Source organism: Plecotus auritus, assembly GCF_963455305.1.
Source record: "Plecotus auritus genome assembly, chromosome: 3".
In the NCBI taxonomy this organism is placed as follows: Eukaryota; Metazoa; Chordata; class Mammalia; order Chiroptera; family Vespertilionidae; genus Plecotus; species Plecotus auritus.
In genome coordinates this window covers 177,108,834-177,128,946 of record NC_137772.1, presented here as the reverse complement: position 1 = coordinate 177,128,946, position 20,113 = coordinate 177,108,834, and the positions used below count along the sequence as shown (strand labels likewise).

Sequence of the window (20,113 nt, the reverse complement as noted above, 5' to 3'; positions counted from 1 at the left end):
ACTTTAACCCCCAGTGGATTATTTCTATTATTATTTTTGTTTGTTTGTTTGTAAATCCTCACTAGAGGATATCCCTCCATTTATTTTTAGGGAAAGTTGAAGAGAAAGGGAAAGACAGAGAGAAACATTGATGTGAGAGAAATACATCGATTGGTTGCCTCCTGCATGAGCCCTGACCAGGGCCCAAGCTGGGGAAGAGCCTGCAACCAAGGTATGTGCCTTTGACTAGAATCAAACACAGGGCTCTTAGGTCCTCAGGCCGACGCTCTATCCAACTGAGCCAAACCGGCTAGGGCTAGTATTATTTCTAATGTTCAAGGATCTCTGAACTTTTTTATTGGCCTTCTTCCCACCCCACCCTCCCACCCCTCTGCCAAGGAGTACCCCAGAACTTTGGTGTCATTGACCTTAGATACCACTTTGCTGTCCACAGTCATACAGCTGGTGGTCTTTTGAATGGATTGCATGGAGTTGCTATTGTCCAGGCCATCACCAAGATGGAAGTCCTCCCTTCTTCCAGCAGGCAGTGGTAGGTGGCGATCTCAGCTTCCAGCTTGACCTTGATGTTCAGCAGGGCCTTGTACTCTTGGGCCTGGCACTTTCCCTCTGCCCAGGTCTGGGCCAGCTTTGACTCCAGCTGCAGCAGGATCCCATTGAGCTGCTCCATCTGCATGGCATAGTGCAGCTCCACCTCCCACAGGCTGTTCTCCAAGCTGGCCTTCAGATTTTTCATGGAGTCCAAGTTGATCTCCAAGGACTGGACTGTACATCTCAGCCCCATGAATGTTATCTCAGGAGCTCCTATCTCAGCAGTCTGTGAGGTGCTCCCCTCTGTGACCAGTAATTGTCTAGCTGGGACCAGTACTTGTCTAGCTCCCCTCCTTTCCTCAGAGTCAGCTCGTCATACTGGGCCCAGATGTCCGCCATGATCTTGCTGAGGTCCTGAGATTTGGGGGCATCCAACTTCCTGGTCAACACAGAGTTGGCAATCTGGTTTGGTAGAACATTTACTTCCTTCTCGTGCTTCTTCTTCATGAAGAGCAGGTCCTCCTTGAAAGCCTTGCTCTCTATCACCAGCTGCAGCCGAGTGATATTGATGTCATCAATGACCTTATCGAGCCCATTGATGTCACTCTCCATAGACTAGCGCATGACCAGCTCTGTCTCATACTTGACTCTGAAGTCAGCAGCAGCAGGACAGGCATCATCAGTCAGCAGAACAATGTGGGCTTTGTCCACAGAACTTTAAAAAAATCTGAGCCCTCAGGTCCTCAGTGGTCTTTGAAATAATGACCCCAGTTTCTGACCTGGGGTCTCTTCTCCAGGTGTTCCTGAATTTGATCTCCAGTCTCCAATTATCAGCCTCCAGGCTTCTCACCCTCTCCAGGTAGGAGGCCAGGCCATCATTTAGGCATTGCATAGTCTTCTCACTCTGGGTGCTCCCTATGCCCAATAGACCCCCAGCCATCCCTGCAGCCAGGCCCCCAGACCTTCAGCTGTCCCACACACTGGTGGAGTGGGACACAGAGATCCAGGAGCCCCTGTCACCTTCATACCTGGTGGATGCTGACTGTGCTGCTGGTTGTCCGGGCCTGGTCACTGGGCAACTGCACTGAGTCCAGGGTCCAGTAGTTTGTGGAGAAGCTGGAGTGGGTGCTGAAGCTCAGGTTGTTCAGGGAGGAAGGCAAGAACTGAGACTCTGGTTCAAGCCACCCCCCAGTGGATTATTTTGAAGCAAGTTTCTGACATCATCTCAGGGAAAGCCTTTTTTTTTAATCCTCACCTGAGGATATGTTTTTACTGATTTTTTTTTTTTTTTTAAGAGAGAGAGAAACATCGATATTGAAGAGAAACGTCCATCAGTTGCCTCCTGTATGCACCTCGACTGTGGGTTGAACCTGCAACCTAGGTATGTGCCCTAACCGGGAATTGAACGCGCAACCTTTTGGAGTATGGGATGATGCTTGAGCCACCTGGCCATGGCTCAGGGACTTTTTAAATAGATATAAAAAGCACTAATCAGGAAGAAAAAGAATGTCACTGCATTATTACATTAAAATTAAGAACTTCTTTTTTTAAATAAATCTTTATTCAGATTATTACAATTATTTCTCCTTTTCCCCCCATAGCTCCCCTCCACCCATTTCCCACCCCACCTTCTGCCCTTACCTCCCCCCCACTGTCCTCATCCATAGGTGTATGATTTTTGTCCATTCTCTTCATGAACCCCCCATACCCCTTTCCCCCTGAGAATTATCAGTCCACTCCCTTTCTATGCCCCTGATTCTATTATATTCACCAGATTATTCTGTTCCTCAGGTTTTTAATTCACTTGATTTTTAGGTTCGCTTGTTGATAGATATGTATTTGTTGTTCATAATTTTTCTCTTTACTTTTTTCTTCTTCCTCTTCTTTAAGAATACCTTTCAGCATTTCATATAATACTGGTTTGGTGGTGATGAACTCCTTCAGCTTTTTCTTATCTGTGAAGCTCTTTATCTGCCCTTCAATTCTGAATGATAGCTTTGCTGGGTAGAGTAATCTTGGTTGTAGGTTCTTGCTATTCATCACATTGAAAATTTCTTGCCACTCCCGTCTGGCCTGCATAGTTTCTGTTGAGAAGTCAGCTGACAGTCGTATGGGTGCTCCCTTGTAGGTAATTAACTGTTTTTCTCTTGCTGCTTTTAATATTCTCTCTTTGTCTTTTGCTCTTGGCATTTTAATTATGATGTGTCTTGGTGTGGTCCTCTTTGGATTCCTTTTGTTTGGGGTTCTGTGGGCTTCCTGGACTTGTAAGTCTATTTCTTTCACCAGGTGGGGGAAGTTTTCGGTCATTATTTCTTCAAATAGGTTTTCAGTATCTTGCTCTCTCTCTTCTTCTGGCACCCCCATAATTCTGATGTTGGTACGCTTGAAGTTGTCCCAGAGTCTTCTTACATTATCTTCAACTTTTTGGATTTTTTTTTTTGCTTTTTGCTTTTTCGGTTGAGTGTTTTTTGCTTCTTTGTATTTCAATTCTTTGACTTGATTCTTGTGTTCCTCTATTCTGTTTTTGGGTCTCTGTATAATATTTTTTATTTCAGTCAGTGTATGTTTAATTTCTAGTTGGTCCTTTTTCATATCTTCGAGGGTCTTGTTATATTTATCGGCCTTTTCTAGGATATTCTTAAAAAGTCTTATAACCGTGGTTTTGAATTCTATATCCAGTCGTTTGTTTTCCTCCATTTCTTTCGTTTGTGATCTGATTCTTTGACCCTGCATTTTCACTGATTCCCTGAGTTGGTAAGGTAGATATTTGTGCTAGGTTTCCAATATGGCCCAGTGGGTCTGCTTCCCCAGTTAACCTGAGGTGGACACTCTTGGTGCACCCCTTTGTGGACTGTGTGTACAGCCTTGTTGTAATTAAGTCTTTATTGTTGTTGGTATCACTGGGAAGAATTGACCTCCGGGCCAGTTGGCTGTAAGGATCAGCTGTGTCTATGCTGGGAGAAGTTCGGTGCTGGAGACAGCCTTATAGGATTAGACTTGCCGAATTGCAATAGCCTCTGTGCTCAGCTTGGATGGGGTGGAGTCTCAGTTTTGGCTTCCTGTCAGCCTTGCCCTTGCGCGCATGTGCGCTTTCAGTCCTCCGCCTTCCCCAGCTCGAGTCTCCGCCTGAGAGTCCAGACTCCCCCCACAAGAGCGTGGGTCCCCAGGGGCTCGCCTGGAACTGGGGTTCACTGCAGTCAGAACTGGGGCTCAGTGCCATCAGGAGCCTCTGACTCCCTTCCACTAGGGAAAGCCTGTGGCAACCTCCGCAGCCTTTGTGCGCACTGGCACGCGCGCGTGCTTTCAGTCCTCCGCCTTCCCCGGCTCCCGAGTCTCCGCCCGAGAGTCCAGACTCCCCCCACAAGAGCGTGGGTCCTCAGGGGCTCGCCTGGAACTGGGGTTCACTGCAGTCAGAACTGGGGCTCAGTGCAGTCAGGATCCTCTGACTCCCTTCCACTAGGGAAAGCCTGTGGCAACCTCCGCAGCCTTTGTGCGCACTGGCCCGCGTGCGCCTTCAGACTTCTGCCTTTCCCAGCTCGAGCCTCTGCCCGAGAGTCCAGACTCCCCCCGTAAGAGCGTGGGTCCCCAGGGGTTCGCCCGGAACTGGGGTTCAGTGCAGTCAGAACTGGGGTTCAGTGCGGTCGGAGGCTTCCTTCCCCCTTCCGCCAGAGAAAGTCAGCCAGGCTCTCAGCTGCCCTTCCTCTCTGCGTGCACAAAGCCCCTTTGCCGTACCTCCAATTCTCTGTGAGCTTTTCTCTTTCCTTCTAGTTGTAGAATTTTCACTCAGCCAGCTTTCCTGTGGTTCTGGATGGTGTCCGTTCTGTCTTTTAGTTGTAGTTTTGAAATTGTTGTGCGAGGCAGCAGTTTAGGTGTTTACCTATGCCGCCATCTTGGTTTCTCCAAAATTAAGAACTTCTGTTCATCAAAAGGCACAGTTAAGAGAATGGGAGAAGAAATTTGCATCATATTTAAAGAACAGGGAACTACTATAGACCAGTAAGAAAAAGATAATTCTGCCTTCTAACTCTGGGCAATAGTAGGCATGCGAGGAAAAAAGAATATCAAAATGCCTAATATCATGTAAAGGCACTCAGTATTTTTTGTTGTTGTTAATCCTCACCTCAGGATATTTTTTCCATTGATTTTTAGAGTGGAAGGGGTCGGGGGAGAGAGAAAAACATGGATGTGAGAGAGACACATCAACTGGTTGCCTCCTACATGTGCCCCCTATTGGGCCCGGGGATCAAATCTGCAAGCTAGGTACATGCCCTTGATTAGGAATTGAGCCCATGACCCTTTGGGTATAAGGGTCAACATTTTAATCACTGAGCAACACCAGCCAGGGAGGCACTCAGTCTCTTTAGAAATGAGTGAAATGCAAATTGGAATAATAATGGGATGTGGTTCAGTTGTTTGGAGTGTAGTCTGGTGCACCAAAAGGTCGCAGGTTTCATTCCCAGTCTCATGCATACCTATGTGTGGGCTCTATCCCTGGCCCTGTCAATCAGGACAATGTGAGAAGCAACCGATTGATATTTCTCTCTCACATCAATTCTCTCTCTCTCCCCCTCTCTCTCCTTTCCCCCCCTCCCTCTTCCCCCCTTTCTAAAACATCAATGAACATGTCTTCGGGTGAGAATTAAAAAAAAAAAAAAAGATTAATAATACCAAGAGAGTGAGTATGTGGAGCAATAGAAACTTAAAAAACTGCTAGTGGAAGTTTAAATTGGTATTTTGAAAAATTGTTTGACATTATGTACTAAAGTTGAAGATATACATACCCTATGACTAGGTTGTATTTCTGGGTATATTCGGTAGAAAGGCATTCCCAAGTATGTGAGGAAATTGTACAAGAGTATTCAAAACAGCATTATTTGTATTGGCCAGAAACTAGAAGCAACCCAGTTTTCCACTATCAGAATAAACAATGGCATAATCATACAATGAAATATTATTAAGCAAGAAAAAGGAACAAATTATTTACTTATAAGAACATGCATGAATTTTACAAACACAATGTTGAACAAAACAAGCCATGCATCAAAATTAAATATATGTGGAGTTAGTCCTTTTTAGACAAAAGCAAAGCTATACCATAATACTTAGCTATGTGTTTTTAGTTGGTAGCAACTATAAAGAAAGGAAGTTTAGTTACCTTTGGTGAATGGGGAGCTAAAGGACGGGGGGTACATGAGGAGACTTCTAGGGTACTAGAAATGTTTTCTTAGCCTGATTAGTAGTATTTGGGTGTTTATTTCGTGCTAAATTATCAAGCTGAGATACTTTATGTGTGTATGCACTGTAAATGTTATATTTCACAATAAAATTGTTTAGAGAAGATATTTCCTTAGAACAGAACGGGCTTAAATAAGTGTGTTATTTAAGTGTAGCGAGTTTCCTACCTTCACAAGTATAACACTTAAAAGCTAGGGTTCGCCGAGACCGGTTTGGCTCAGTGGATAGAGCATCGGCCTGCGGACTGAGAGGTCCCGGGTTCGATTCCGGTCAAGGGCATGTACCTTGGTTGCGGGCACATCCCCAGTGGGAGGTGTGCAGGAGGCAGCTGATCGATGTTTCTAGCTCTCTATCCCTCTCCCTTCCTCTCTGTAAAATATCAATAAAATATATTTAAAAAAAAAAAAAAAAAAAAAAGCTAGGATTCGCCTGGCTGGTGTGGCTCAGTTGTTGAGCATCGACCTGTGAACCAGGAGGTCACGGTTCAAGTCCTGGTCAGGGCACATACCTGGGTTGCGGGCTCTATCCCCAGTGTGGGTCAGGCAGCCAGTCAATGATTCTCTCTCATCATTGATGTTTCTATTTCTCTCTCCCTCTTCCTTCTTCTCTGAAATCAAGAAAAATATATTCTTTTTTAATTTAATTTAATTTTTTTATTTTTTTATTTATTTTTTATTAAGGTATTATATGTGTACATATCTTACCATTGCCCCACCCCCACCCCACTCCCATACATGCCTCACCCCCCAATGTTTTGCATCCGTTGGTTACTCTTATATACATGCATATAAGTCCTTCAGTTGATCTCTTATTTCCCCCACCTCTCCCTAACCTTACTGCTGTAATTTGACAGTCTGTTTGATGCTTTACTGCCTCTGTATCTATCTTTTTGTTCATCAGTTTATAATGTTTTTCATTATCCCCAAATGAGTGAGATCATGTGGTAAGAAAAATATATTCTTAAAAAAGAAAAAAAAAAGCTAGGGTTCACCTTGTGATAATTATAACAACTATTTGGAAATAGAAATATTTATAATTAAAATAGATTATTGATCCATAAGTCAATTTAAGAAAGAAGAAGCTAATAGATTTAATTCTTATTTGCATGATGTTAATGAATGAAGAGTAAGATTTTGCAGTGCTGTGGTTTTATGAAAAGGATGTTTTTGATGGAGACAGAAGCATGTGATTTTTAGAATTGACTTGTTCATTTCTGTACTCCCCCCTCATTATTTAGAGAATACTTTATTAATTTCTGTAATCAAACCCATGTGGATTAAGACCTTATATATTTAATACTGCGCGCACTGCATTTCTGTACTTTGAAGCAAGGGGATAGGATGGGGTGAGAGGGACAACATTGATTATTTGACAGGGCTAGAAGGAACATCCAGAGCAAAGTCTTTTACAATGATAAGAAAATATCTCACATCTATCATACAGTTTTAAAAAGATGATTTCCTCACTCACTCTCCTTCAGATTCTCAAAAATTCTACCATTAGTCTGTACTAATCTTAGTAATTGAAGATTTGTTTGACTTTTTTTTTTTTTTTTAACTTTTTTTGGGGGTGGTGGTAGTAATCCTCACTCGAGGATATTTTTTCCATTGATTTTCAGAGAGAGTGGAAGTGGGGGGAGAGATAGAAAGAGAGAAGCATCAGTGTAAGAGAGACACATTGATTGGCTACCTCCCGCACTCGGATTGAATCTGCAACTGAGGTACGCGTACCCTTAACTGAAATCGAACCCAGGACCCTTCAGTCCATGGGCCAACGCTCTCACCATTGAGCCAAACCATCTAGGGCTGTTTGACTTTTAAATATTACAATTCTTAAATATTTTAATTTTTTTTGACTTAGGGAATTGAGTTTTCTGGAATAGGTGGTAGAATTCTTGAGAATATGAAGGACAGTGAAGAGTAGGAAATAATTTTTAAAAAAAATGTGTGTTCAATTCACCTAATCCATCTAAGCCCAGAAGTATGCCAATAAGTTGCAATAACATCCAAGAATAACAATCTCATAAAATAGAAGATCCCATTAAATAGAGAAATGCAAGTGAAATTTTAAAATGAGGGTTTGACTTGTGAGAGAGACTGAAATAGGCCCTTAGTAACTGAAAGTATGTTTTTCTTCAGACTTAATTGACCATCTCACACAGAGGCATTTTATAAGATGTGATTTATTTGCAGACTGATTATCTGGCTTTTAGATCATTCATGTTTCTTGATTTCTTTCTCCCTCCTATTTTTATTGGCTGTCCATCTTTTAGCCATATCATAATTTATTTTTACCTTTCCCTAAAGAAAAGGAGAGATTAACAAGTAGAAAGGTAAAACTCAAATCAGTCCTTCCATTACTTGGAAATAAATAAAGACTTAACTAAATATTTTAATTTTTATTCTATTTTAGTGCCCCTTTCCTTAAAAAAGCCTGAATGTTGGCTGAAACCGGTTTGGCTCAGTGGATAGAGTGTCGGCCTGCGGACTGAAGAGTCCCGGGTTCGATTCCGGTCGGGGGCATGTACCTTGGTTGCGGGCACATCCCCAGTGGGAGGTGTGCAGGAGGCAGCTGATCGATGTTTCTCTCTCATCGATGTTTCTAGCTCTCTATCCCTCTCCCTTCCTCTCTGTAAAAAAATCAGTAAAATATATTTAATAAAAAAAAGTTAAAAAAAGCCTGAATGTTGGCTGTAAATAGATAGCAAAATAATCATGTGGCTTCATAATTTTCAAAGTAACTTTGAATTCATGTAATCCTTGGGACTACATGCAAAGTTTTTTTACAAAGTTTTTTAAATGAAGCTAGCTCAAAGATGATCTAAAACAGCAGAGAATATGTACTAATGTTGGTAATGCAAAATTTGAGTTGTGTTTTTTTTTAAATAAAATTACAGTTCTTAGATGCTTTAATTTTCTTGACATATGAAATTGAGTTTCTTTCCTTGAACAGCTGGTAGAATTTGAAGGATAATAAAGAGTAGGAAAGAATTATTTTAACCATTTATTTTATTTCATATGTGGGATAACTAATTCCAGACTAATGAGAAATGACATGGAGACAGAAGAGGTTGGGCATCAAAATCAATATTATTGCCTCACAGCTATTCTCTAGAGCAGTGGTTCCCAACTTTTTTTGTCCATGCCCCACCTGAGCATCTCTAAAATCCTGATGCCCCCCCACCCTCGTGACATATAATTCTTATTATTCAAAAAGTCAACTTTTATTCATGTGGAGAAAGCCTAAAAGGCCATTATCTTTGTCTGAACAAGCTTCCAGAGAACATGGCATCCATGAAAGAAAAATAAAAGAAGGAAAGGACAGTTGAAGTACTGAGGAAGAAATCACTAAGAAATTGTTAAAAAATATAATAATATGAAGTGATATGAAAAAATAGCAAAGTTTTAAAACAATAGAGAAATTTTGCATAAATTTGTCACAATATATATTTATATACTGTATGTGAGGCCCCTAGAATCATAAGAAATGCAAAAAATTCACTTAATAACTCATTCTCAAATTGCCCCCCTTAAAAATGTGCCCTACGTTGGGAACCACTGCTCTAGAATATATTACTAAGAATGTTTTTGAAAGGTAGACTGAGTTCCCTATCCAATCATGGAAGAATTGACAGAATTATTATTGGAACAGCAAACTTTTTAAACAATGAGAGACCCTCAAGAATACTTGGAACTTAAAAAGAAAAGCTTATTCTGTTGCCCATGCTAGAAACCTGGAAAAATCTATTGGTGTGAGTAAGGTAGGATTTAATTGCTTGTCTGTAGCTTTAATAAAAACCCTGATTTTTCATCAGGTTCTACTTGGAAAAATCAGAACTCATTCTAGAAGTTTGGAAATTCCCCAGTGTAAGTGTGTTGTCTTAAAAGAAGAGGCCTAACATCCTAGAATGTATTTGAGGAAGCACTCAAAGGAACAAAGAAAAAAATTAATCAGCTGTTAATGCTATATGACACATAAAAGCAGAGATAACAGAAAGATAAAAGGCTGCTTTCATCATTCAAGATCCACTTAGCAGATTGATCATTTAAGTGTGGATTTTTCTGAACATATAAGCCACAGTGGTCATCTGAGATGTCTGGAAAGACAAGTTGATGAGACTACTGAGAGGATTTGTATGTTTAGCCAAGGCAGCCAAGATGGAGGTTTCTTTATAACTAAATATTAAAAAGCATTAGCATTTCAGAAATCAACTACAGTCCTCCGCTCTACCAGCTGAGCTATCGAAGGGACAATATTAGCATTTCAGAAGGCCACAACAGTAATATAGTAAAATTACAATAGACTAGAAGTCTTACAAAATGGCACTTTGACATAGTTGTCTTTGAAAATTTTTCATCTCTGATTTGCTTCTCTTCCGAGCCTGATTCCTCATTATTTATACATTCTCTCCCCTTTTAAAAATATGTAAATATTTTGTTTATTATCCAAATAGTCATAATTCTTCCATACTTAGGTGGTAAATTGGCGGAAGATAGTATTACTGCTACCTAGGAAACTGAACTTGGTGGCATATTTAGTTTTGAAGTTGTAAATCCACTCTAGGCTTTAGCTAGTAGTGTCTGTGACAATAACTTCCTTGCAGTCACATTTGTTCAATATAACCCCCCTCACTGCATTTGCTACTAGTGCACATGATGAAACTAAACTACATTTGTTCTTTTATTGGTGACTTATATGTGGATTATTCTCAAAATTGGCTTGAGCAAAAGCTATTTGAAGACACTGGTGGTTGAGTATTGTCTGTTCACTCTAAAGGAAAACTTCAGATTGTTTAATTGTTCATGAAATAACACTTCTGCAAGATTTGGCACTTAAATAACCTCTGCTCTTGACTTGATTTTTTAATTTTTAAGAGCAAGTGTATACAGTTTGAGATAATAAGACAAGTGATCATCACACTTGTTAGATTATCTGTTTGGATAGGCTTCCTCACCTCAGAGCTTACCTGCATTTAATTTGTTGTTTTTTTTTTTTTAATAAATCTTTATTGTTCAGATTATTACAGGTGTTCCTCTTTTTTTTCCCCCATAGCTCCCCTCCACCTGATTCCCCACCCCATCTCACCCCACCCCATGCCCTTACCCCCCGCCACTGTCTTCATCCATAGGTGTAAGATTTTTGTCCAATCTCTTCCCGCACCCCTCACACCCCCTTCCTCCTGAGAATTGTCAGTCCACTCCCTTTCTATGTCCCTGATTCTATTATATTCACCATCCATTCAGTTCTTCAGATTTTTTATTCACTTGATTTTTAGATTCACTTGTTGGTAGGTATGTATTTGATGTCATTTTGTTGTTCATAATTTTTATCTTTACATTTTTCTTCTTCTTCCTCTTCTTAAACAATACCCTTCAGCATTTCATGTAATCCTGGTTTGGTGGTGATGAACACCTTTAGCTTTTTCTTGTCTGTGAAGCTCTTTATCTGACCTTCAACTCTGAATGATAGCTTTGCTGGGTAGAGTAATCTTGGTTGTAGGTTCTTGCTGTTCATCACTTTGAATATTTCTTGCCACTCCCTTCTGGCCTGCATAGTTTCTGTTGAGAAATCAGCTGACAGTCGTATGGGTACTCCCTTGTAGGTAACTAACCGTTTTTCTCTTGCTGCTTTCAAGATTCTCTCTTTGTCTTTTGCCCTTGGCATTTTAATTATGATGTGTCTTGGTGTGGTCCTCTTTGGATTCCTCTTGTACGGGGTTCTGTGCACTTCCTGAACTTGTAAGTCTATTTCTTTCACCAGGTAGGGAAAGTTTTCTGTCATTATTTCTTCTAATAGGTTTTTAATATTTTGCTCTCTCTCTTCTGGCACCCCAAAAATTCAGATGTTGGTACGCTTAAAGTTGTCCCAGAGGCTCCTTACACTATCTTCATATTTTTGGATTCTTTTTTCTTTTTGTTTTTCTGGTTGGGTGTTTTTTGTTTCCTCATGTTTCAAATCTTTGGTTTGGTTCTTGGGGTACGTTGATCTACAGTTGAGTTTCTGTATATTCTTTATTTCAGACAGTGTATGCTTAATTTCTGACTGGTCCTTTTCCATTTTTTTGGCATTCTCATTAAGATCCTTAAAGGTCTCACTAAATTCCTCAGAGGTTTTTAGAAGATTCTTGAGTAACCTTATAAATGTGGTTCTGAACTATATGTCGTCCAGTAGTTTGCTTTCCTCCATTTCTTTCATTCATGACATGTTTCTTTGTCTCCGCATTTTGGCTGCTTCCCTGTGTTGATGGAGTGGCTTTGTGTGGTAGGTTACCTATAGGGGCCAGTAGTCAGCCTCCCCAATCACCTGAGGTGGACGCTCTTGGTACACCCCTTTGTGGGCTGAGTGCAAAGTCTTGGTGTAGTTAAGCCTTGATTGCTGTTGGTACACTGGGAGGAATTGACCTCCAGGCCAATTGGCTGTGAGGACCCGCTGTGTCTATAATGGAAGAACTGCTGCGCTAGAGACACGCTTATGGTACAGGACTTGTTTCAGTGGGGCTTTGGTGCTCACTGAGTCTGCCTCTTGAATGTGTCACTTACGGATGTGAGGAGTTGAAATCTGGTGTCTCACACTGACCACTAGGTACACTGGCTTCTGGATCTCCAATGGGGTGCATGTCAGCTACTGTCTGAGGCCACCCAGCAGGAGCTAAAGCGAGAACTACAGTTTTCTCCTCTTTGCTTGGGGTTTGGAGGTTTTGGAGCTGTCTGACCTGGGCTGCAAGTTTGCTAGGTTAAGCTGCGATAGGGCAGGCCATTCATATGCTAAAGCCGCTGCTTGGAGCTTGGGTGGGTTTGTAGGTTGTGCGGGGCGGGCTCTCAGGGCGTCACTAGGCTAGGGCGTGGCAAACAGCGATGGCTGCCAGTTAGCCAGCTCTGCATCTCCGACCGCGCCCCCGCATCCCGCGCCCCCGCATCCTGTGCCCCAGCGCTATAAACAATTATTCCTGCGCGCAGCTCTGCAAGCAAGCCTCCCTCACTTTCCGACCTGATGGCAGACAGTCCAGCTTCTCCCTGTAGTAGTTTGGGTCCCCCGTGTCTCCCCAGAAACTGTATTTCAGAGTAATCGAGGGCTTGTCTCCCTTCGGGTTGAAAAAAGCAACACCTGCCGCCAGCCCGATTTGCATGCCTCCGTACCTCAGCTTTTCAGCGCTTGTGCATGTCTCAGTGCTCTTTTCTCTTTCCTTCTAGTTGTAGAACTTCCACTCAGCCAGCTTTCCCGTGGTTCTGGGTGATAGACGTTTTGTCTTTTAGTTGTAGTTTTGAAATTGTTGTGCGAGGCAGCAGTTTAGGTGTTTACCTACGCCGCCATCTTTGATCCAGCTCTACCTGCATTTAATTTGATCTTACCTCTGTGGCCTCTCTTTGGCCATGGTAAAATGTGATTAATTTTGTTACCCAATTTGTTTTATGTATATGTAAGGAATATCAGTGAGTAATAACAAGAATCTGAGACCTCAGCTGGTGTGGCTCAGTGATTGAGCATCGACCTATGAACCAGGAGGTCACAGTTCAATTTCTTGTCAAGGCACATGCCTGGGTTGTGGGCTCTATCCCCAATGTGGGGTGTGTGGGAGGCTGCTGATCAGTGATTCTCATCACTGATGTTTCTGTCTCTGTCTCCTCTCCCTTACTCTCTGAAATAAATAAAATTATATTTTTTAAAAAGAATTTGTGATCCTTAGAAGAAAGATAATATACCAAGGTACTGTTAAAATAATGGCAACTTGAGAGCCAGTATATTTGGTGAGTTACTATGATTCAGAACTTGTTAGGATACTTGTTCAGTTCCAAAGAAGACATATAGATGGCCAGCAGGTACATGAAAAGGTGCTAACATCACTAATCATCAGATAAATGCAAATCAAAACCACAATTTTCACACCTGTTAGAATGACTGTTATAAAAAAGACAAGAGTCCTAGCTGGTTTGGCTCAGTGGATAGAGTGTCAGCCTGCGGACTGAAGGGTCCTGGGTTCGATTCCAGTCAAGGGCACATGCCCGGTTGCAGGCTCGATCCCCACTAGGGGACGTGCAGGAAGCAGCTGATCAATGATTCTCATCATTGATGTTTCTATTTCTCCCTCTCCCTTTCTCTCTGAAATCAATAAAAATATAAATAAAATAAAGGTAAGAAATAACAAGTATTGTCCAGATTGCAGAAAAAAGGGAACCTTGTGTTGGAATGTAAATTGGTGCAGCCACTATGGAAAATAGTGTGGAGTTTCCTAGAAAAATTAAAAATTGAACTACTATATGATCCAGCAATTCTACTTCTGGGTATTTATCTGAAGAAAACAAAAACACTAACTCAAAAAGATAGATGAACCCCATGTTCAATGCAACATTATTTACAATAGTTAAGATGTGAAAACAACCTAAGTGTTTATTGATGGATGAATGGATAAAGAATGTGCTATGTATATGATTATTATTATTATTATTATTCAGTTATGAAAAAAGGAAATCTTGCTATTTGTGACAACATGGATGGACCTTGAAGGCATTATGCTAAGTGAAATAAATCAGAAAGACAAATATCAAATGTGGAATCTTAAAAAAGAAAATCAAAACAAAAGTAAACCTAGCTCATAGATAACAGAGAATATAGATTGCTGGTTACCAGAGACGGGTGTGGGACATAGGGGGTGTGTGAAATGGGTAAAGAAGGTCAAAAGGTACAAACTTCCAGTTATAAAATAAGTCCTGAGCTATCATATGCAGCATGGTGACTGAGTTAATTATATTGTATTTCATATTTGAAAGTCGCTAAAAGAGTAGTTTTGTAATCATGTATGGTGAATGATGTTAACTAGACTTATTGTGGTGATCATTTCACAGTATATACAAATATCAAATCATTATGTTGTAGTCCTGAAACTAATCCTAATATATAAAAACCCTGGGTCGTAATGACCAGTAACGACCGGAGGCCGACCAACCAGAAGTCAGTGCTGGCCTTGCCCCCAAGCAAGCAGTAAGGGGAAATCACGCAGGCAGGCAAAGGGGTTAAGGGTGATCAGGTAGGCAGACCAGCAGTTAGGGGTGATCAGGTAGGCAGACGGCCCCTGCTCCGCCCCCAAGCAAGCAGATAGGGGCAGTCAGATTGGCTGGCAGAGTGGTTGGGGTGATCAGGTAGGCAGGAAAGTGGTTAGGGAAGATCAGGTAGGCAGGCCAGTGGTTAGGAGTGATCAAGTAGGCAGGCAAACAGTTAGGGGAGATCTGGTAGGCAGACGGCCCCTCACCGGGCTAGCCCTGCCCCCAAGCAAGCAGTTAGGGGCAATCAGGCAGGCAGGCAGAGTGGTTAGAGGTGATCAGGTAGGCAGACCAGTGGTTAGGTGTGATCAGGTACACAGGCGAGTGGTTAGGAGCGATCAGGTAGGCAGATGGCCCCTTGCAGGGCTGGCCCCGCCCCCCAGCAAAGAAAGAGGGAGGCCCAGGCCAGCCAAGCCATTGCACCCCAGCCTGTTGCCTGCAGAGGGAGGCCACTGGTGGCAGGGAATAGGGGGCAGCGCTGCACAGATGGCAAGCAGTGGCAGTGGCAGGGCTGGGGCCAGCTGCCTGCAGCCTGGGTAAGGAAAGCCTCGATAGGCCCCGATCTCAGGCCAGGCCTAGGGGTCCTGGATTGCAGGCTGGGCTGAGGGACCCCCCACCCCTGAGTGCATGAATTTTCGTGCACCAGGACTCTAGTCCTATATAAGAAAAGCCTAATATGCAAATAGACGAACGTGGAATGACCGATGGAACGACCGGTCGCTATGACGCACACTGATCACCAGGGGCAGATGCTTAATGCAGGAGCTGCCCGCAGCCCTGAGGCCCCAGGCCAGCCAAAGTGGGTGCCAGCAAGGGCCCCCCAATCACTCCGCCGGTTGCCCTGCAGAGGGAGGCGGCTGGCGGTGGCAGCGGGGCAATTGGGGTGGGGCCGCTGGCGAGCGGGCCGATGCCACCCCCGATCACCCCACCAAAGCGGGTGGCGCCAGGCCAGCCAAGTCGGTGCCAGCGGGAGGGGGGGGGGGCCTGATCATCCCACCAGTCACCCACAGATCGGCCCTGGTCGCCGGCCAGGACTAGTGACCCTACCCACGCACAAATTTCGTTCATTCGGCCTCTAGTGTTAATATAAATGTTAATTATACTTAAATTAAAAAACTTGTTCATGGTTAGTTTGCTATATGGTATAATCAGACTCAGACATTTCTGTGTCATTCTCAATGCCTAAAATAACTTTTGCCTTATTTCTTAATCCAGCAAAAACAATAATAACAAAGCCTGCAGTATTTACAGATATGTCAATGATACTGTAAAGACATACTTTTTCCAAAATGTTCCTAATAGAAGGAAATAAATGATAAAAAGAAAACTCAATCTCAAGGGTTTCTCATATCCTTTATGAATCTTGCCTGATAATAGTATTTGCATTTTTTTTTTTTACTTTAAAATTTATTTCTGATAGAGTATGCATGCTCTTCAGTCATAGGATGAGATCCTTTTTTCCTACCAATGAAGTTAAATAAATCTTGGGCTTTCTTTAATGTAAAAATAAGAGAATTGTTAAATCATTAAATATTTTTGAAGGGAATTAAAAATAACTTTTCTCTGTAATGCTGAAAGGCACTTAAGCTCTAGTTCTTGGATACAAGATATGAATGTACTTGATTTGTTGGTTTAAGAGGCAATATAGCTGATGAATAGACAAGTTAAGTTGTTGAACTATTGTTTTCCCTTTTTGGTGAACTCATGATTGAAAAGATAAATACTCCCTTAATGGCTCTCTTGCCCTCTGGCTTCTGGTTGGATTTAGCTATTGGGTAACATTGAGGCAAGGAGAAGAGTGAGGTAGGGATATTTATTTCCCCAATCTTTCCCTGAGGGGTCACTGTGGGCTTACTGTGACCTTTGACCAAAGGTTATAGCTACTGTCCTATGGCCCTTACCACATCAGATGAAACAAAGATGAAAAAGCCCTCTGTCTCTGGGTTCCAGTAATTGCTGTCTCCTTATGCCTCTTCAAAACCTCAGGATAGCAATGCACATTGCTGTTATTAGCCAAGGGATAACTGTACTACATCTTGTGGTTTCCCTACTCCCTACTAACACCTTCTAAAATAGTCTTTTAACAACTCTCCTCAGTTTTCCTGATTTGAGTGTGCCATTTGTTTCATGCTGGGATCCTGACTGAAATAGCTGCCCTATGTATTTTTAACCATTACCCTAATTGGTATGCCAGATAAACCCTAATAATACTGTGCTAATTTTGAGGGGATAATAACGGAAAGTGTTTGAAGAACTACTCTTGTTTTCCTTGCACTGTGTTTCATCTAAAGAAAAAGATAAAGTGTTAGATGATGTATACGAAGCTAGTAATACTAATAGTTCATTTTAAGATAGACACTGAAATGTTGCTTTACTTTGTGTCTCCTCTTTTCCCTAAAAAAGATTGGTGGTTTGATTCTCTAATAAGATAATTGAATTCCAAGGTATCATCTCACTGCTTATTAATATGTCATTTGGCTGACCTACAGCAATTCTGAGAAGATTGCTGGATAGTATTTTGGCTATATAGGATTTTCATCATATGTACTGTGTTTCTTCAATTATTAAAGACTAGAGGCCTGGTGCACAAAATTCGTGCATGGGGGTGGTGGGGGTCCTTCAGCCCAGCCTGCATCCTCTCACAATCTGTGACCACTGGATCCTAACTGCTTGCCTGCCTGCCTGCTTGATCACCCCTAACCACTTGCCTGCCTGCCTGATCGCCCCTAACCACTCTGCCAGCCTGCCTGATCTCCCCTAACCACTCTGCCTGCCTGATCGCCCCTAACCACTCTGCCTGCCTTCCTGATGTCCCCTAACCACTCTGCCTGCCTGCCTGATCTCCCCTAACCACTCTGCCTGCCTGCCTGATCGCCCCAACTTCTCGCCTGCCTGCCTGATCTCCCCTAACCACTCTGCCTGCCTGATTGCCCCTAACCACTCTGCCTGCCTTTCTGATGTCCCCTAACCACTCTGCCTGCCTGATTGCCCCTAACCACTCTGCCTGCCTGCCTGATCTCCCCTAACCACTCTGCCTGTCTGCCTGATCGCCCCAACTTCTTGCCTGCCTGATCACCCTAACCCCTCTGCCTGCCTGCCTGATTGCCCCTAACAGCTCGCCTGCCTGCCTGATCGCCCCTAACTGCTTGCCTGCCTGCCTGATTGCCCTAATCCCTCTGCATGCCTGCCTGCCTGATCGCCCCTAACTGCCTCTGCCTTGGCCCCTGCTGCCACGACTTCGTCTGGAATGACATCTGGAAGGTCGTTCAGCTGCCTGGTCTAATTAGCATTACACTTTTATTATTATAGATAATTGGGAATTAATCATATTATGTAGTCATCTGGAAAACTCAGGCTTAAGTACTGAGTTTGTGTAAGTGCAGTCTGATTTTTTTATTTTTAGCAGTCTCAAAACTGCCAGTATTACAGAGAGCTTAACTGTAAATGAATTCATGGTTCATTAGTAATTGGCAAGCATAGTTTCTCTTGGAATGACATACGTTGTATTCATATCCTCTTTTCCATTTTTATTACCAAAATGTGTTATCATTTTAACTTATCAATCTTCCATAGCAACCAGGAGGTATTTGAAAACACAGGACAAAGACTGAGCTGTAAAAGAGGCTTTAATTGAAATACATCTGTTATAATAGAAAAATAATTTGGAAAATGTACTAGAATATTGCTGTATTTTTTAAAACCCCTGTCCCTTCAGGTTACTATAACAAAATGGATGGCTTATAAACACCATAAATTAATTTCTCACAGTTCTAAAGGCTGGAAGTCTGAGATCAGAGTGTCAAATGGTTGGGCGAGGGCCCTCTTTCCAGTGGCAGACTTCTCCTTGAGTCTTAACATGGTGGCAGGGGCTAGGGAGCTCCGTGCAGTCAGCTTTATAAGAGCACTAATCCTATTCATGAGGGCTCCACTCACAATTTATTTACCTTGCAGAGGCCCCAATTGCTAATACCATCACTTTAGAATTTTTACATATGAATGGGGGAGGGGGGCGCACAAACATTCAGACCATAGCAACCCCTTTTTTTCAAAACTTTCCCTTTTCCTTGCTTTGTTGAAATTCTAAACCCCAAACTACTCCCAAGTATGGTGCTTGGATCAACAATGTTGATACCACCAGGGAGTAAAAATCTTAGGCCACAAGCTAGACTACTAAATCAGAATCTACATTTTAAGCTAAAATGCCCCAGATAAGTATATACATCATAATCTGAGAAACAGTCTAACCATTTCCTGGATTGCATCTCATTAGATTAAAATAAAGTTGTTAAGTGCTTAAAGTGGAGGTAATTTATTGATTACATAGTCTCAGGTAAAGAAATGGATTAAATTTGCAGATAGCCTTTCTTTATAAGTACAGGGAAGCCAAACTCTTTTCTGTAATAAATCACATTAAACTTAAGTTTTCCCGAGTTGTACTGGTAATGTAAACTGAAGTACATTGCTTCGTCAAGCATTAGATTGAGGAATGTATTCATGGAGTTCATAGTCTAAAAACATGATGTGTGTGGTGCACTCTAGAAAATTGAAATTACTTTCATGTGTTGTTACTGTTATTGTTATTGTTAATGCCACAGGAGCTCTCATCCTCATTCACATTTTTAGATTTGTTAGTGTTCAATTTTACCTTGGGGAGCCATTGACTTGCAACATTTATAGAGGGCCTTTTAAATTAAGATAGTTAACAAAGATAACAAGGATTACTGGACAGTTTAATATAGTTGATGTATTTAGTGTTTTTCTTAAGTTGTTACAGTTTCTATTAAAATAAAACTTTATTTCTATAATTTTAATTCAAATGTAGTTATCAGTTATCTATATAATAGAGTTTGCAAAGTACATAAGTTGTTAACTGTTTGAGGCCCTTCTATTTGGGAGATGATCACATGTCAGTTTTAGATATTGTTGAATATATTTTTCTTTCTCGTTCTTTCAGATTCATCAGGGTTCATTTTTGATTTGCAGTCCAATACTGTACTGGCCCAGGGAGGAACTTTTGAAAACATGAAAGAGAAGGTATGATTAGTTACTGTATGTAGATGAGCAATTTTCTTTAAAAAAATATTTTTATTGATTTCAGGAAGGGAGAGAGAGGGAGAGAGAGAGAGAAACATCAATGATAGAAAATCATTGATTGGCCTCCTCCTGCAGAGCCCACAACCTGGGCACATGCCCTGACCAGATTCGAACCACTACCTCCTGGTTTATAGATCAACGCTCAACCACTGAGCCGCTGGCTGGGCAGATCAGCAATTTTCAACCAGTGTGCTGCAAGAATTTTTAAAACATGCAGTACC

The 20,113-nt window shown here is 41.9% G+C and overlaps 1 protein-coding gene and 1 pseudogene across 5 annotated transcripts in view; one reads left to right on the top strand and one right to left on the bottom strand.

Moving 5' to 3' along the window:
- SPATS2 (spermatogenesis associated serine rich 2) overlaps positions 1-20,113 on the top strand; it is a 112,434-nt gene that overhangs the window by 45,943 nt on the left and 46,378 nt on the right. For all 4 annotated transcript variants that reach the window (XM_080662832.1, XM_080662831.1, XM_080662833.1 and 1 more), the window contains one exon: positions 19,753-19,832. In XM_080662832.1, the coding sequence (XP_080518958.1) occupies positions 19,753-19,832 (80 nt within the window). The remainder of the gene's footprint in view (positions 1-19,752; positions 19,833-20,113) is intronic.
- On the bottom strand, positions 315-5,720 carry LOC308243326 (keratin, type I cytoskeletal 18-like; annotated as a pseudogene). Its single transcript has 2 exons — positions 5,684-5,720; positions 315-1,699 (listed from the first exon to the last, which is right to left on the bottom strand). The product of its transcript is annotated as a keratin, type I cytoskeletal 18-like (transcript).